Below are 19,041 nucleotides of genomic sequence, written 5' to 3'. Positions count from 1 at the left end.
CTTGGTTTCAGTGCGTGCAAAGCTAAACATTGTGTCGCCAGTCACGGGGTTCCGAGAGTCGGTGAACACACCCCGTTACGCACTACTTACTTAGACAATATAACTAGTACGTGTTAAAAGGCATAACTAGTAAACCATCCTCCACATAAGCAAAGATAAAACCAAAGATCACAAGCAAAAATACGTAATTACCTCACTAAAAAAGCGAACCGAATTAACAAGCGCGGGCAAAGTGCCCAAAATAGTTTATTCAATACACGTAGCTACGGAAAGTTGAGGGCTGTAAAGCTAGGATCATTTTTCACCTCCAATAAACTAAAAACTTTCACGCAAATATCATTTGTGATGGACCAAAAAAAAATTGGGGAACGCTTAAGCTTCGCCTTTAAGAGTTGAACACGATAGCGATATCCGGCCCTATCCTCCTCGTGTTCCATTTCGCTTGTCATTATGTTCAGTCGCCCAGTCTCACACACGCACACACTCGACATACCTATAGTAAAGCTAAAGGTTTCCACCCTCTTCAACAGCACTTTTATTCCAACAGTGTACCCACTACGTGTGTGTAAGAGAATGCGCTCACTAATGTGTATGCCCTTTGTAATGGGTGGCATGCTTTAAACCAGCAGCAATTACGCGCGTGATACTTTTTCGAAGTTGCGATGCACCCACTATGTGTTCGTAAGAGAATACGTGCAGTAATGTGTGTGCCTTTTGTAATGGGTGGCTGGCTTTAAACCACCAACTCGTCATGCAGTTCACATGGTGTGATGCCCGATGGCAATATACACTCGTACCCAGTTTTACTGTTATATTACATCTCGTACTGTGACACCTGTACACAGGACGCATATGTTTGTTAAGCATTAAAGGTACACTAAAGAGAAACAATGAATTGGTTTAGATTGATAAAGTGTGCTCAGAGAACTCTTGTGTAGTTTATTTCACCACTATAGGTTTATTATTAGCGGACAAAACCAAGTTCAAAGTTTCATTTGTAAATGTCGCGGCGAACTTTGTAATTCGTGACGTAAAACATTTCAAAGGGCATTTAACGTATTTTGGCGCCACTGGCTCGACGAAATTTCCACAAACTCGTTTTATCAAGTCTCTGGCCCCCTCAGAGGACAATGTACTTCGATTTAACCAATTAGGAACTACATAGGCCCAAGCAGGCGCTGTCAAAAATATGTGACGTCACGGCAAATGGTGCGGAAATTCCACGGTGGCGTCACCACCTGTATTTTCTTTTTTCGCGTTTTCTCGCTTATTAAGCGTCTTCTCGCAGCAAGCGTGGTGTTTTTGTTATTGTGGAAGACCACTTTACTAATGCTAGAAAAATCGTTTTGCTGTTTAGTGTCCCTTTAAAGTTAATTTCAGTGCAGTTCCAAGCAATGGAGTGGCTCTGTGGTAGAACGTCTGCTTACCACGCAGACAGCCTGGGTTCAATTCTCACTCGACCTAACATTTTTTATTATCTACAGTGAACTCCCGTTAAGACGAACTCGGTTAAGACGAATTCTCGCTTATACCGAACAACGCGGGACCATTTGTTTGGTTTCCCATAGACTCAATGCAAAAGAAATTCGCTTAAGACGAACCGCCCAACTGTATTCTTCTGTTAAGACGAACTTTCGCGATGATCGACAACGCTAGCGATTCTGCGAAACGGACACTGCAGTCTTGGTGGGGCATTCAGGCGACCGAGAAAAAGCAAAAAAGATGGAAAAAAACAGCACTTCCTGGAGCAAAGACGCGAAGCAAATCGCGACGCGGAGCGCGCGAGATAAAGGAAGAAGACCGGTCAGCGGATAAAGCCAGAATACCCTCTCACCCCCAGCCTGTGGGTGGGGGAGGTGTGGGCTTTATCAGCAAAGAAAGCAACAAAAAGAGTGGGGGATTTACAACTTGGACCCCCAAGCCATTGCGTCCTTTTGTATTCCCCCCCGTTCTTCGGCTTCCCAGCTGGAGTACAAAGGAGAACAGAACAACACAAGAGCTTGGGGTCCCTCCGCCGTGGTCAGAGGGGCAAACGCAAGGGGAGTGGGAAAGAAAAAAAAGAAAGCGACAACAGGAACAAAAATAGTCTGTGCATTACAATCGAGTACGAAACCGAAACCACGATCGCGGCGCACTCCCGTCACGGGGGTCAGGTGCATTGTCATCGCCATCACACAATGGCGGCCGAGCACATGTATTTTGTGGTCAATTTGCGTTGGTTCGCGTAGGACCTGTACGCGTTCTATCTGTTTCCAGTGAAGTGCAAATTGTGATGAGCCATTTTGATTATGGAAGCGCACGACAGAGGAAGGCTATTTTGCACAGTGAATATAGCTGCGTCGTGTCTTTTTCGTGGCGAGGCTTGTGACCGTGAGTAGCCCGATGGGATATCTTCAGCTGCACGTCGATCAGGAAAAGTTACTACGGGCCGAAAACGGGCAAATATCCGGACCTCGAAGAAAACCTTGCAGACTTTCTTAAGCAACTCAGCGTATAATGACTTTGTCAAGGCAAGAGCACGCGACCGAGGCGTATCCAGAAGTGATCTTAGAGCCAGCAAAACAGGCTCACAAAAGCAAACGAACTGCCAGGACAATAAATTTTACATTCTTTGAAGGAAAATTGTGCTTGTCTCTTAATTTTTTTTTCTAATCGTCAACATAGGAGCGTGTTACAGTTTTATCATTAAAATGTGGTAGCAAATATCTTCGCGAGCATTTTTATTTTTCAACATGCGAAATCGGGTGCTCGTAAGATTCGTGTATATACTCTGCTTGAAGGCATAGTCTTTATCTAGATGAGCCAAATAAATGCTTTTTCTTGTCTTTTTGCCCCCCATTGTAAGTCTACTCCATTCAGTGTTTTCAAGTAACATATTTGGATGCACTTGGCATGTTAGCATGTCTCGTTTTGGGGGCACTTCTGATAAGCCGAACTCCTGATAAGACGAACAGATGACCGCGGTCCCTTCGAGTTCGTCTTAACGGGAGTCTACTGTATTTTATTTGCATCTTTCTTGATTTTTCGGTCACGAACAAGATGATGATTTTTCGCTCACAACCAACGACGCCGACACCGACGCCGGAATTTCTGCGGAACGAGCTCTTTAACGCTATCGCGTTAAATCATTTAGTTCCATTAGTTGTGGCACAGCGGCCGGCACCGGCAAACGATGGAAAACCATGAAAATGCCGCACCAAGAACTCCAAAAAGGCACATAGCTAGCATAGTGCCGAGGAAGAGGGCGTCACTTGACGATCTTGAAAAAAAATTTTACCGAAGAGGCACTGTGCACATGGCCAATGGCCAGGAGCATGGAGGAAAGAAGAAAGGCCCGAATAGTGGGAGAGGCGGTACCAGCAAAGGTTCCCTTGCTGGTACCGCCCCGTTCATGTTTCTTTTTTTCTTCTTCCATGGCCCTTAGCGCCTGCTGAGCCAACCTCCATAGCCGATCACAGCCTTGATGAAACCAAAATTACAATCGTTTCAATGAAACCGAAAACACAATGTTTCAGCCACATTTCCGGGCATATGGCTTGACGGCTGTCGCGCCTTGCAGCTAAATTCTGGTGCTGCTGCACAGTACGGTGCTGATAAAAGAGTTTGGCGCAACAGGGGTGGTTCGGCGCAGGATGGCGCAGCTGTTCTACCACTGCTGTGTGCTTTGTAAATGGTGGGCCTTTAAAAAAAAAATAGGGTTTTTTCGCAAAAGAAATTCAAGTAATGGCATAGCTTTGTGGTAGAACACCTGCTTGCCACGCAGAAGTCCTGGGTTCGATTCCCACTCTAACCAAAAATTTGTTTATTTGCATTTATCTCAAATTTTCGCTCACGGATAACGCCGATTTTTCACTCTCAACCAATGATGCTGACACTGGAATTTCTGCAAAACGAGCTCTCCAATGCTATCGCATTAAAAACTACAATAGAGGAAGGCTACAGATAGCTAAAAATGCAGTACAAAAAGAAACTCCTATGATACTAGACATTTTTTTACTAATAAGTAGGACAGCGTAGGGGACTGCCCTGCTCAAGGTATAATGAAAATCAAAATCATTTAATGATTCCAAGTGCCTACAAAGTCACACACTCATTTGGCCACCAAGTTGGACAAAGTCTGGTTCAGATGAGTTGGCCCATTTTCATCATGTAGAGTATGTAGTGCATAGAGAAAAAGAAGATACGGTGGAAGTTCACTTGAATGAACTTCGAGGGACCTCAGGAAAAAGTTTGTTGAAGTGAAAGTTCACTTAACTGAAACAGCTATGTTGCGGCTTGTTATGAAATCAAAAGCTGGACAAAAACTAGTCTGGTTGGAAATGCCGTTTTTTAAAAACGTCTGTTTTAAAATTTTTTCCGTACTTAGCCTGCACCTTTCTTTACCAGTGACCTGCAGCTTGTTATCTCAGGCTACAGAAAACATCAGGTATTCAAATGAAATTTCAACCCATTTATTTGTCATGCTGCTCATTTGCATGCAAATTCATGCTAATTGAACATCTTGTGAAGAATGCAGTAATATTTTGCTGCACTAGTGCACTCAGGACTGCAGTGATCATGAACTGAGTCACTGTGTACCAGCTTTCATGAACCTTCTCCGTGGCACACTTTGATGGGCAGCAAAGCACTTCAGTTTCTCCAACCACATCAGTGCTTCTTCAGCTGAAATTCTGGGTGCTTCCCTTCCAAGGGTTACCTCTTCCTGATGTGCTACTGTCACTACAACCTCTTCTGTAGTCAGCTTCTGTAGTCAGAGGCACAAATGGCATAGTCCTCAAAACGCAAAGGGCTGTCTGTACCCAGTCTTTCTGACAATTCCACAATTAGCTCTGCTGGTGCGTGGTTGCCGAAGCTGACAGCGGAGGCCATGATAAAACCATGCTACGAAAAGTGTGTTCGTAGTTGCTGAAGTGTCAATATGACCTGGGAGGCACTGGATGGTGTCACCGAATATGTTCGTAGAACTGAAATGCACTTTGCACTGAATTCCATAAAATTGAAGTACGTTAGCATTGCATTCAATGGCGCTTCGGTGGGGGATTTAAAAAAAGTTCATAAAACTGAATAGTTTGTTTAGTTGACGCTCGTTCAAGTGGTGTTTTACTGTAGAGAGACACATGTACGGTGTTCGCCAACAACTAAACTACTACGTATTTGATTTGTCACAACTCATTTCAAAACTACCGTACTTTCCAGTGTATAAGATGCACGTTTATTCCGAAATTTTTGCTGGTGTCTTATATATGCAAAAATCATGCACATTTGCGCAACCAATGTGTTCATATTTTATTCTCGAGTATGATAAACTAGGTGCAACAGCATTTGTAAAAAGAAATTTAACATTGTTATAACAACCTAGTGACCACAGCCTCAGATGTTGGATACTTGCTGTTTAAGCAGTGGCTGTGGAGGCCAGGGCCTCAATAAATGCCGTCATCATCACGTGTACTATTCTGCTGTTCAAATTGTTTGTTCATAAAGCATTAAACTCGCGAAAATGGTGAAATAACTAAGAAAAGGGCACCGCAACGTTTCATTATGATGTTGTGGTGCCCTTCACTTAGACAACATAAAGTAAAATGTTATGGTGCCTAAGTTATGAGGGAGCATTAGAAAGGCGAGGGCTGAAAGTAATAATACAGAGTGCTTGGTTTGGATGTGTTGCCCTGATGAAATGTAGGACTGGTACGTGTTCCCCAAGTAGCCGAAAGTCGGCCGCTGCGGCTGACCTCTGGACATTGGGACCTAAAATGCTTCCCTCACCACTTGTTCCCTGTCGAGAAATGTTCTTTTGCTACTCTTTATGGCACGCTACGTCGCACGGAAACTCGTGGTACTAGATTAATGTGTCTTTTAATTTTTGTGTTCTCGTACACAGCGACATGCAACAGTTGCATGGCATAGCGCCACATGCAATATGACAAGGGCCTCGACACTACCATCTTAGCAAACAAAAGGTGTGCAAACTACACGGGATATCTCTCCGACCAGCACAGAGAACCCATTCTGTACTGCTTCGCAGCACCTTCCCAGATGTAGAGCTGTCCCATAGCAGTGGCGCCCCCTCAAAAAGAGCGGCGGCAACTGTCAACTTTCACTTCACAGCTCTGCCCAAACTCTGCCACGCAACACAGCGGGCCACGCCTCGTGCGTTTCAAACGAGTGCCGTGGTGCAGAGAGCACAGCACAGCGAAGATGGAACTTTTGAACCAGCTGTGTCATTATCAAGGGAACGTCAAGAAGTTCTTTCCATGAATCAAATTGAAATGCAAACCGTCATGTGATGCACTGCAGTGTTGTTTTTTTATAACGGGAAACTTGAGTACTGAGGGCTTACTATGTCATCGTGCTATAGTACCAGAATGTCCCACTGGTGACACAAGCCATGCCCTACGTTTACCTTAATCTCTCAACTACTAGAGCACTGCTGTGCATAATGACGTTTCAGAAGTTCTCAAGCATTCGCCTTTCACTCTTGCATAAATTTTTATTGGCCTTTGGTGTCCCTTTAACTCTTTCGTTACCACGCCTATTCAAATCGATCACCGGTGATCGACGAAAAAAGCTGCCGATTTCGACGCGTTAAAAATTTTTCCCGTGCATGCTGCAGCATCTCCCGTTTAGTTCTGGGACTGCTCTTCTACAATCTGTTTAAATTTTCCCGCTCTGACGACGTTGCGATTTTTGACGGAGTTTTTGCGAACGAATGCGCATGTGTTACTAGAAAAGGGGGCGTGGCTGCCACACTCGGGGAAAAAAATGCGCTGCTCATGTTTGTGCTCCATTATTATCAACATTTTGGTATCAAACGATTCCTAAGAAGTCAATTATCAAATTATGTCGTCAGTGTTGCGAGGTAATAAATTTTGGCTGTGATAATTACATGAAAACGACACCTGCTACTCACTAGCGAGCTTTGCTTCCGAATTTGCGCAATATTATTCAAATACAGCTCGTTTCTGAAGGTCTGTCGCGTCTCTAACTTGTTGATCTGGCCTTTTTAGCCAGTTTACAGCAGTTTTGGTTTCGTTTCTCTTTATCTACGCGAGAGGGGCGCATCGGGCGTTAGCGTCGGCGCGCGCGGCAATCTCTCGGCCGCTCCGATGGCGTCGTCAACCCCTGGGGTTGCGTCGCGGGAAAAACGTTCCGCTCGAAAGCGTACTCAACCCGCTCCCAAATTTAGTGAAGCTGAGTCGAGCTATGAGTCCGAAGACGACACCAGCTCATCTTCAAGCGCTGACAGCGACGATGCTTCGAGCCAGCCCGGGCCATCCTCAGCTGTGTACCGCTAAGTTTCGTTTTCGGCCTTGAGCGGTCTCGTCTGTCGGAAGCGCTTATCTGCCGATCTCGGTGCACGACCTTTGAGATGTCCTGGTTATCTGCAGGATACGCACAGCGCTTGGACAGGATGTGCGGCCCCCGGCAGCCAGAAAGCTTCAATTTTCACCAAGAAGGCCGCCCGGCGCGCATCGCGGCCCGGCACATCGGAGCAGCGCAAAACGTTTCGCGACGGCGCGCGATTTTTTTTTTCCTGTTTTCAGAGAAACTCTTCAGAGAAACTTTAATTTTGACCAGCTATTCTTCCAATTGGAGCTCGCTCAACAGCTTCTCGAGGTGGATGCGGATGATGTTCCACGAGTGGAGCCTCCGCCAAAAAAAGTGCAGCACCACCCCAAAAAGATGCCGAAAAGGAAAAACTGCCGCAAGTGCTATGAGGAACGCAAACTTGAAAAAAAAAAAAAACGAACGTTCTTTGTGAAATCTGTGGCGTCCACCTGTGCTTCACGAAAACCAGAAACTGCTTCACCGCATGGCACGAGCGGTGAAGCAGTTTTCGGTCTGCAGTATTTTTGATCTGTGTGAAAAATGGCTTTATGCAGATTGTTTATTTTTCTTTTAGAATATTCCTAGATTATTTCCCTTCAAATTGTATATTTTGAATTTTGTTTGTTCGTAATATTTTTGTAGATATTGCGTTTTGTTTGTACTGTTTTTCTCAAGTTCCTGCAAAAGTGGTATATTTCAGATTTTTTATAACTTTTGTAACATCTTTTTTGTTTTGAAACTTGTGTTATCTATAAAGAGCAATTCATTATGCACAATTTGGTGTGTTGCAATGTTACCTAGAGCATTATTTATACTAGCAATAAATTTCTTCCTCACACCTATAAAAAATGGCCATTTTCATGCGGTAACGAAAGAGTTAAGCATTATCTGTGGCGCTCATGTAAACATAGACAATAGTAACATGTCAGCCAGCCTTACCAAAGCCTGCTGTCGCAGATGTGGAAGGCTGACCAAAAGTGGATCCTGTGCTTCCAAACAGGCTCCCAGTCTGTTGTGTTGTGCCCCCAAAAAGGCCCCCACCTGTGCTGGGCGTTGTTGTGGCACCAAAGGCCGAGGTTCCAAAAGCACTGCCAGCTGTAATTAATAAGAGTAAAAAAAATCAGAAGTAGTAGACGGACATTTCTCTGGATATTTTTTTTATAATTAAGTTGCCACCACTGCTTGTCACAATGATGAAATTGCTGGCAAGGCTTCTATGTTGCTACACTTTTTTTATTCGAAGGAATTTCAGACATGCACAGAACAAGTGAAGGAGACCTTATATTTTACAAATATTACACCGGTTTCGTGTTGCTTTCTGTTGCATTAGATGCTTCTGTTGCATGGGATCCCTTTACAGCTGTATTAAAACACAAATCGGAAAGGGTGCAGAATCAGGTTACAAGATGTGCGACCAGCAATTACAATTTCACTATAAGAAGCTCGCAGATTACATACCAAGCAGGCTGGAAACAACTGAAAAGCCTTAGGTTTCTCCTCAGCACATAAAATGATAAAACAAAAATAGAGATGTGTATATCAAGCAACCATTTCATGTATCAGCAAGGCGCGATCACACAAAATATATTGGGTTTCTTGATAGTGCAACTAAGTCTATGTGCATGCATGTGTGGATATGTGTGCATTTCCACTGCCTGTCCTCTTTTGCCTCAGCATTACTATATGCTAGGGACCATTCATTCAATGCCTTGAAGGTCTGAAAACATCGAAAGAAAAAATAAAATAAATGTAAATGGGAACAAGTACAGTGCTCACAGATCGAAGCATGACAATTTAGTGCTAAGTAATGCACATATTTTCTTTTCTAATGTCTCCAATTCGTGTCATATCAGCGTAATTTTGCCCCTAACGGTTACATGATAGCCAACGTTATCTGTAGCGGCCCGATGAACAGTGACACAACATGAATATCTCGAGCAACTGTGCATACCAGTCATTATACTTAACAATGGGATGCCATGTTTCAATCCATGAGCACTGTACAAGATACAAATGAACATATTCTTAAGCAGGAGAAAATTGTGTCAATAGATGATCTAAATAGGCTTAGATTATTTGATGTAAACGAATGTATACTTTTTAAAAAAAAAACATTTTTTCCATACCTATGGTAATATTTTGTAAAAGTCCACAAACTGGGCTGTCCATTTAAGTGCACATTCACTGGACAGGGCTCAAGATGAGCGGTTACTATTGATGCCAGTCCGACAGCTCTCAAGCTCTACCCAATTAACATGAAGAGAAGCAGACAGTCCATCTAATGGACTCTTACAGAATAACCCTCCAGGACCGTACTAAAGGGAACAGTTGCATACAGGGACACTAAAGGGACTCACAACCAATTTCTGTGGCACCCATTTTCTTTAGTGCAACAGAAAGCTTACCAATCAGTGTGTCTAATCGTGAAGGGATAACGTGGGAAACAGCATGGAACATTTTTTATGAAAACTTGTCGATTTGTCATACATGCAACGCATGCTCCAAACAGTGGTAGGTGAACGCAATAGTGGTTCGGTTTGCGCTCTGCGGTGCACTGCACGTGCGTGCCTGTTGCGCACATACGCTGCGGCTACCGGTTCCAGTACCGCAAAATCCCGAGCAAGCGGCCCCTCTAAGGTGTAAAACAATCAGACAAGATTTGGAGGGTCGCGGACCAAAATTCAAGATGGCGGCGGAAGAGCCTAAGCAGAATGCAAACGTGTGCTTCAGTGAATATGCATGCATTTACTGTTTTTACTGAACCGGAGGGAATTCTCATGTGAAATTTCATGTGTTGTGACAAGGGGGGAAAAACATTCTTCAAATGTTCCTACAACTTGTGAGAACTCAGAATGCAACCCCAAGGCACGACACTGTAAGAAATTGTGCACATATCTAAAGACTCTCAGAAATTGGGTTCCTTGGAACAGCTGCTGCAGGATTCTGTAGCGGAGAACAGGTTGGAAAAAAAAGTGGTGGGAAGGGAAGGGAGGCGCGCCTGCTCAGTGAGTGGTGCATATTTCACATCTCCCGAAAAGAGGAAGGGGGCACTTGCTCGGGATTTTACGGTAATTGCTGCGAAGGCAGTGCAGCTTCTCAGCATCAACTCGTTTTACTTCGCAATAAGCACAGAATAAATGGGGTGCCTAATAATATACAGACTGCAATTTTAAGCATAAGCTGTGAAGCTATACAACAGCAGACTACGTACAACAATCCGAACGACTCAATGGCGCACTACCAAGGCTTGTCTGCCAGGCGTAGCGATGTGCCGATTTTCGTGGCTTTCAAACGCAAGGGTGGATCTTTGGCCTTGTTGGTGCAACATATGTATAATGTTAAAGGGACCGACAACCAACTTTTGTGGTACCCGTTTTCTTGAGTGCAATGGGAAGCTTGCCGGTCGGAGCTTCTACTCACGGAGTGGTAACGCGGAGAATGCCGTAAAACATTTGTAATCAGAGTTTTTCGATCTGCAGCGATTATGCAGTCTTAATATCACATGCTGCAAACAGTGAGAGGTGAGCGCGATAGCGATTATACGCCAGCAGTGGTGACAAGTTATGCCCTAAGTATGAAAAGGCAATGTTACGTTTGCAAAGCCTGCGGTGCCGCGACTACTGCTTTCTAGCCTATTAAATTATTTTACAATAATTATAGCATTTTTCTGGGGCTTCTTATAGAAGTACTTTGGCCGTACACAGGTCGCTTTATCACATTTTAGTCAAGCCGAGCCAAGCTAAGCCTTCAAAAACGAAACAAGTGGTAGGATACACCAGCAGTGCTGTTCATGAAGTGGTAGCAATCCTCCACAGAACAGTAACTCGATGGCATTTTGCGAGCAGCAGCGCAGACTCGCGTGCTACTCTTCAAAAGTTCGATACGACGAGAGCAGATGAGAGTCGAGCTGCGCGGGAAACGCCGCCGGACGCCGCGCGCATGCGCCGCAGCCTCCGTTTCACTCAACGTTGGTTTCACTGGAAGCCACGAAAGCAGTGCCGCATCTCATGCTTTACTTCTTTTACCTTAGAAACAAACGGGAATTGACAATAACATACATATTCAAATTTTCAGCCCTCGTTCTGGTGCGTGTAAAAGCATTAGACTACGTACAACAAAGTGCTTAAGACTGCATACGTCTGGTTCATGGCGCTCGCGCTAGGCTGCGCGACATACCGGTTTTTGTTACTTTTAAACGCGATTTAAAAATAAAAATCCTACTCAGATCGCGAAAAGTATTCTGGAATCTGTCACTATAATTCACGGCCTTTTCATTTCCACCAGAATCTAATCACCCGTTCTGGCCAGTTGTCGGTCCCTTTAAGCACAGTAATGAATTGACGAGGACGGGACAGGAAGTGACACACACACAAGCGTTAACTTTCAACAATGAAAGTTAGCGCATCTGAAAGTTAGCGCTTGTGTGTGTGTCACTCCCTGTCCCGTCCTCGTCAATTCAGTACTGCGCTTAACGTTATACATATTTCAAACGCAATTGAAAAATGCAAATCTAATTCAAACATCGAAAATAATGCTCGATTCTGTCACTATAATTGACAGTCTTTCCACTTCCACCAGTGTCTTGTGATACATTCTGGCCAGCCATCAGTCCCCGGCCCCAAAATAATTGCTGTGGCAATGGGCTCTGCAGTACAACTAACATAATCACTATTATGTATTACATGTTTGTGCTATTATATGTTAGTGAAATGTATCATGAGAAAATAAGCGAGCATATATCTTTCCGAAGAGTAGGGATAAAATTCAATGAACACCTCACGATCAACCTGTGTTTTTTAGCTGTTTCAAAAGTAAACTTTCAAGGGTGACAAGCACTTACCACAACAACTTTCTAAACATGTTTTCTGTGGGCTCAGACTATCCACATGATGTCATGGGTCAAAGCATGCAGACATCCGACAGCAGATGCACTGATACAGTTTTGATGCAAAGTTTATCGCTGTTTTGACATCGCATCACCTGCTTTAGGTTACAAACTACTTCACCGAGATGCTTTTGCAAACCTGGTCAAATGTTCTGAAGCCCCTGCACAAGTGAGAACTGAGAACATCTGTTGAACTGAGAAAAACTTTTTCTCTATGAATATCTGCCACAAGGCTAACAGGAAATGAAAGAAATACAATGTTTGTAAACCGGTACAGTGCTGCACTATACATATTTATTCCAAGGGATGTATGTCCATTTGAGGCACATCTGGCTTCTCAGCCTTTTCTTAAGACCTGAAGTCGAATTGCTAGCATTCCAGGACCCAGCCAAAGAAGGTACACTGTCACAGTAGTAAAACGCTTAGTGGTCGACTTTTCCCAATCCCCAAGCCAAGGTGGTGGAAGGGCCACTGTGGCCCAAGACAGTCAGGGAGTTATTTGCCAGCCAAGGATCAGATACCGTCAATGTACACAAATAGCCAGGGCTACGGACACGAGAAAGGCCAGCAGCATAGCATAACTGGTAGAACAACATATACGTAAAGGAAAAGGCGTGGGTTTTGCGTCCACTTCCATATCCGCTGACGTTATCATGTCTACGTTTTAATTAAAAACAACTGATTTGCCCTACGCTTACATTGGCTGCATCTGATCGACGACTTCTCATTACAAACGGCTGCACGACACTCCTTGCGCCGCCGTCAAGTGTCACAACCGCGAGAACTGTCTACACCGCCGCGTGCAGTGCCATGAAATATTTCAGGTAAACATTTCTGGGCTATAGATTCAGGGTGGCCTATCATGAAAAAACTAGGTTATATTTCTGCATAGCTGACTTATCTAATGCGTGTTATATAAGGCGTCGCTACCGACGACGGCGCTGTGAGATGGCACGCGCTTGGCGGCCGCCTCAGGGAGAAGGAAGAAGATAGAATAAACAGTGATGTCCTCGCTAATGCTGTCATAATCATTATGCACGATATAACATATTTTGGCGACGAAGATTCACCAACCCATGTGCTACCGGCTTGACGCTCAGCTGAGACTTCCTCCACGATGAGTATTTCGGGGCTACAACCGCCACCTCCGTTCCTGTCTTCACCTGGACACCCGGACATCCCATGGGAGCAATGGATTCAGGCATTCAAGAACTACATGATTGCTTCGGGCGCCTCCGATCTACCTGCTATTCGTCGGAAGGCGATCCTGCTCAACTGCTTGGGATTGGAAGGACAGCGCATTTTCCAGACACTGGCGACAACGGACGACCCATGCCTTATGGCTGCAAGCGCTGCGGGAGGAACATTGGCGTCGTCTCCAAGCCCGGATGACTTCGACCACGCCATCGCGACGCTGGAAGGTCACTTCAAGAGCACGGTGAACGTCACTGCAGCGCGTCACCGTTTCCGTCGACGTACGCAAGCCCCAGGTGAGACTGCGGCTGATTACGTCACCGCGCTGAGAAGTCTCGTAGGAGCATGCAATTTCGGTGACTTGGCGGACGACATGATACGCGACCAGCTCATTGAGAAAACTACAAGTGGGTATTTACGTGAACGCCTTCTGCTGGAAGAGTCTCTCACGCTTTCTAGGGCTCTTACCATTGCGAAACAGCACGATCAAGCGACTAGAGAAGCAAGAGAACTTGCACAAGATGAATCACAAGTTCATCGTGTAAAAGATGCTAATATTTCATATCAGAGAGAAAGGCATTGTAGCACGTGTACTTGCTATGACATGCAAAGTCAGTGTCGCAGATCTCAGAAAGAGCAGGAATGCTACCGTTGTGGTTCTACGGCCCACCTTGCAAATAGCTCGCAGTGCAAGGCCAAGGCACATAAGTGTCGAAAGTGTGAGAAAATGGGCCATTTTGAAAAGGTGTGCAAGTCGCTACGAAAGTGTGAGAAACATGTTCAGCCTGTCGCCGAAGATAACGACACAGCTGACCCAGACGACCACCTAAGTGTCTGTCAAATCTGGAGCCGTAAAAAGGGAATTTACGCAGCGTTGGAAATTGAAGGAATTTCTGTGTCATTCTTGATCGACACAGGATCATCGGTTTCGATCTTGGCCGAAGAACTTTACCAACGCCACTTTTCCAAAGCGTATCCACTGACGTCTACGTCCGTCCAGCTCCTCGATTATTCTAAGTCAGCAATTCCTATACAAGGATGTTTCATTGCTACGGCCTCATTCCATGGCCGATGCACTTCTGTCCTACTTTACGTTGTGCCTGGAGGAACAACCATTCTTGGACTTGATGGCATCGCGGCTCTGGATATGAAGATTCACGGGTCGCCTCTCAGGTGTCTTCTAATGACGCAAGAAACTCCTGTGCTACCTCCGGAATTACGGTCCGAGTTTGAGCACCTATTTGCAAAAGAGCTGGGAACTGTGAAAGGTTTTACTCACAAGGTCAAAGTTCGCGCGTCTGTCCAACCGGTGGCCAGCAAGTTGAGACGCCTACCACTCGTCATTCGCGAGCAAGTCTCGGCCGAAGTTCAGAAATTAGAAGCTCAGGGCATCATTGAGCGCGTCGACTCTTCAGAGTGGGTCTCACCTATTGTCGTAGCCAGAAAAAAAGATGGCTCGATTCGCATGTGCGTTGACCTACGGGAGCCAAACAAAGCTGTAGTAGTCGACAGTTTTCCTTTGCCGCAAACTGAGGAACTCCTGAACAGCTTGGCTGGGGCACAGCGCTTCTCGAAACTAGATTTAGCTTCTGCATACCACCAGTTACCGCTCAGTCCAGAGAGCCGTGACCTTACCACGTTCATAACGCATGACGGACTATTTCGCTTCAAGAGGGTTTGCTTCGGACTGGCATCGGCGCCCTCAGCGTTTCAGAAAATGATGCATATGATCCTGAAAGGGTGCAAATGTGTCCTATTCTACATTGATGACATCATCGTGTATGGGCACTCCCGAGAGGATCATTTGGGCAATTTGCGCGCTGTTTTGAAACGTCTTTCTGATGCTGGCCTCAGGCTCAACCACAAATGTGTTTTTGACGTAGCAGAGTTGACTTTCCTAGGCCACGTTGTCACCGCCAGAGGATTATTTCCGTTGATGTCATCCATTGAGGCGATAACCAAGGCACCATCACCTACAACCATAAACGAACTTCGCTCGCTGCTGGGACTTGCAGGCTTCTACTCCAAGTTCATCCCTCATTTTTCTGATGTTGTCGAGCCAATGCGTGCCTTGCTTCGGGGAAATGCGCCTTTCGTTTGGAGTGCGGCAGCAAACAGCAGTTTGGAGCGGCTGAAATCTCTGCTTACATCTTGCGAAGTTCTTCATGTTTTTGATCCTCACTTACCTGTGTACGTTACAACTGATGCCTCCGGATATGGACTAGGTGCTGTACTTCAGCAGGATAACGGAACCTCGCTGCAAACTGTCGCATTTGCCTCACGCACACTTCAACCGCATGAACGGAAATACTCAGTCGGCGAACGTGAGGCCCTTGCCTGCGTCTGGGCTTGCGAACACTGGCACGTTTACTTGTGGGGACGACCTTTCATCTTACGAACAGATCACGCGGCTTTGGTTACGCTCCTTTCGACGAAAGGCACTGGTCACCGACCATTAAGGATTGCGCGCTGGTCCTCACGGTTGCTCTGCTACAACTATACCGTTGAATACAGGAAGGGCAGCGAAAACGTCGTGGCCGACGCGCTCTCCAGGTTACCCGTACAGAGTTCAATCCGCGATACATCCGAAGAAGAATTTATATGTCTTTTGTCTCCAGTAGTTACCATGCAAGAACTTCAAGAAGCAAGTGCCAATGATCAGGTTATTTGTGAAGTTAAGCACTTCACGACTACTTCTTGGCCTGACAAGAAAGCATTGTCAAAAGAGTTGCTGCCTTACTTTTACGTGAGAGCTGAACTCTCTGTCGTCAGTGATATACTGTGCCGGGGTGACAGGATTGTCGTGCCTGCGACTGTGACACGGCGTCTTATGGATCTGGCCCACGAGTCACACCCAGGCATTAGTCGTACCAAAGCGCGCCTGAGAGAGTCCTATTGGTGGCCATGCATGGATAGCCACATTGAAGAACTTGTGCGCACGTGTGTGATTTGCCAGTCTTGTGACAAGTCTGCACGTACCTCTGCAGCGCCGATGCAACCCGTTCCTCTTCCCGACAGAGCCTGGGAAAAGATTGCTATCGACATCGTGGGACCTTTCACGCAAGCTTCAGCCGACTGTCGATTTGCCATTACTGTTATTGACTATCACAGCAAGTGGCCCGAAGTGGCTTTCGTACGAGATGCGACCACTTCTACAGTAAAGAAGTTTTTACTTGAACTTTTTGCACGAGAAGGATACCCACGTGGTCTCGTATCCGATCATGGACCACAGTTTTCTTCAGCAAGCTTTGAAGAATTTCTCACAGAACGCGGAATAACGCATTACAACTCTTCTGTGTATTACCCGCAAGCTAACGGCTTGGTGGAAAGGTTTAATAGGGTGCTGAAGTCATATATTCAACTAGCCCTGTTTGAACGCCGTGATATAAGAACAGCCATGCTTGATTACCTGCAAGTATATCGCTGTACGCCTCACGCGACTACTGGTGTGGCACCCGCTGTTCTTCTTCATGGACGTCAACCTCGCACAAGACTCGACATCGTGGGATTGCCTGACAAATGCTTCAGCGCGGACCCGTCAAGGGCGATTGAGCAGTTGCGAGAGCGCGTAAGAAACAAGCAAAGGATGTCGAAGAGCTACACCGATGAAAAACGTGGAGCCAAGGTACCCAGCTTCGTCGTTGGTGATTACGTACGGGTTAAGTTATCCACAGTTCATGGCAAGCTGTCTCCACAATTCTCCGCGCCCAAGAAGGTAATTGAAAAACGTGGACCAGCCTCGTATCTGTTGGAAGATGGGCGAGTGTGGAACGCATCGAAGTTAGCCGCTGTTCACCATGGAGCTGTCAACAAAATGAAATCCGGCACCTCTGCTGTCATGAACTGGTCACCGACATCTAATCAGTCATCTAGTGCATCACAACCTGACACATCAGGAGTGGATAGCCGTGAAAATGCAGACCCTGGAGCATATGCGGCAGAGAGCACGCAAGTTTCCCCTAACCTGTCAGGATGTGATGCGTGCGTAAGAAGAAGCGCACGTAAGAAGAAGACTCCGAAGAAGTTGAAGGACTATGTTAGACAGTAAAGGACAACTGTGTTTTTTTTTTTTTTTTGCAAAAGGGGATATGTTATATAAGGCGTCGCTACCGACGACGGCGCTGTGAGATGGCACGCGCTTGGCGGCCGCCTCAGGGAGAAGGAAGAAGATAGAATAAACAGTGATGTCCTCGCTAATGCTGTCATAATCATTATGCACGATATAACAATGCGCACTGCGGGTTCAAGAATATAGGCAAAGAATGTAGCTCATTGAGAATGTCCACAGTAGCGATATATAGGCAGAAGCTAGCTAACAGATTCGCATTCATGAGGGCTGCGCGGTTTGTTGGATAGAAAGAGGTGCTACGAGAAAAGCAGTAAGCAGGGCTTAAGTTAAAGCGCAGAAGCACGGGTTTGACAACGTACTTTGCCCAAATGGCGTTGGCTGTGTAGACCCAAAGGTACCCCCTGTAAAGAGAAGAAGGAAGCGACACAAGCACATTTGCACACAGAAAGTTCTTGTGCGATTAAATGATCAAATCACAGCGCACCGACACTTGTGAGCAAAGCATGGAGTACGAATGCACAGCGCAAGGCAATCAAACGCAGCAGCAACGCAATGACACTTACCTGTGCCAAATCCCGTGGTAGTCCCGAACGGGTTTTGGTTCCCAAACATTGTTACTATGAGAAGCTGCTTGCTTTATGTCTATGGTCCAGAATTGTATGGTGTGTTAACCTCGATCGTGCGCTCTGTTCCACGAAATTTTATCGTGACACATGCGCACAACAGCATGTCCCCGTGGACGGCACGGCTGAGCAAGCTACCCAATGCACGCTGTGAAACGAGTACCGGGTAAAGTAAGCTATGCAATGCTACTCAGTGCCAAGGGCATCAAATTTTGAAACGTTCACGTAACCGCAAAACAAAGCCCAGTGACAGGAAAATACTAGAATCACACAATATGACAAATTTAACTGTCGCCAACAAAAATTTTTTAACGCGCGCATGCGCAGCAACAGTGTTGCCACACTATATGCAAGATTCTGCCAAATTTGACGCAATAGCGATTCCATGGCGTTGTATTCACGTGACGTCAGTTGGCGGAACGGATAGCGGAAAGTGCGCCAACGACTGAAGCCGGCGCTAAAGTGTTCTAGAAGATAAAGTCCCTTTACTAGAACACTATTATTACAGTGTACTAGAATCGACGTAGTGGGCTCAGACACATGCGCCGCCTGAGGCACCTCATGTTGCCTCCGAGTGATGGCGCCACTAGCATTTCCTCTTGAAAGGTTATGCGGTTTTACAAGTTTCGCGGCTACGCTAGGCGGGCATTGCGGGTCATTTTAGCGGACTGTGTAATTATAAACAAGTGCTTGCTATCCATACGGTCGGAATTCTGTCCACACGCATTCGCTTTTATCGTTAAGAAATACAAAAGAAACACGCTGCCGCTATGATTGCAGCGCTGGCTGGATCATTAGCGCGATGTTTGCACCTGTTTACGCATAGATCAGGCATTTTCGAACGTTGCATGCGCCTTGAACGCATGTTCGACGCCTGCCAATAATAATAATAATAATAATATCTGGGGTTTAACGTCCCAAAACCACGATATGATTATGAGAGA

The 19,041-nt window shown here is 45.7% G+C and overlaps 1 protein-coding gene across 3 annotated transcripts in view; it reads right to left on the bottom strand.

Moving 5' to 3' along the window:
• The window catches only part of LOC119382451 (nuclear pore complex protein Nup98-Nup96), a 217,101-nt gene extending 198,695 nt beyond the window's left edge, over positions 1-18,406 (bottom strand). The window contains exons 1-3 of one of the 3 annotated variants that reach the window (XM_037650156.2): positions 18,038-18,406; positions 17,834-17,875; positions 8,266-8,421 (exon numbers count right to left, since the gene is read on the bottom strand). In XM_037650156.2, coding sequence (XP_037506084.1) covers positions 8,266-8,421; positions 17,834-17,875; positions 18,038-18,086 — 247 coding nt within the window. In that variant the 5' untranslated portion in view covers positions 18,087-18,406. The remainder of the gene's footprint in view (positions 1-8,265; positions 8,422-17,833; positions 17,876-18,037) is intronic. The other 2 variants (XM_037650157.2, XM_037650158.2) reach the window with 2 other exon arrangements.
• Between the last annotated feature and the right edge of the window lie 635 nt (positions 18,407-19,041).

Source organism: Rhipicephalus sanguineus, chromosome 2, assembly GCF_013339695.2.
Source record: "Rhipicephalus sanguineus isolate Rsan-2018 chromosome 2, BIME_Rsan_1.4, whole genome shotgun sequence".
In the NCBI taxonomy this organism is placed as follows: Eukaryota; Metazoa; Arthropoda; class Arachnida; order Ixodida; family Ixodidae; genus Rhipicephalus; species Rhipicephalus sanguineus.
This window is presented reverse-complemented; position numbering and strand designations above follow the sequence as displayed.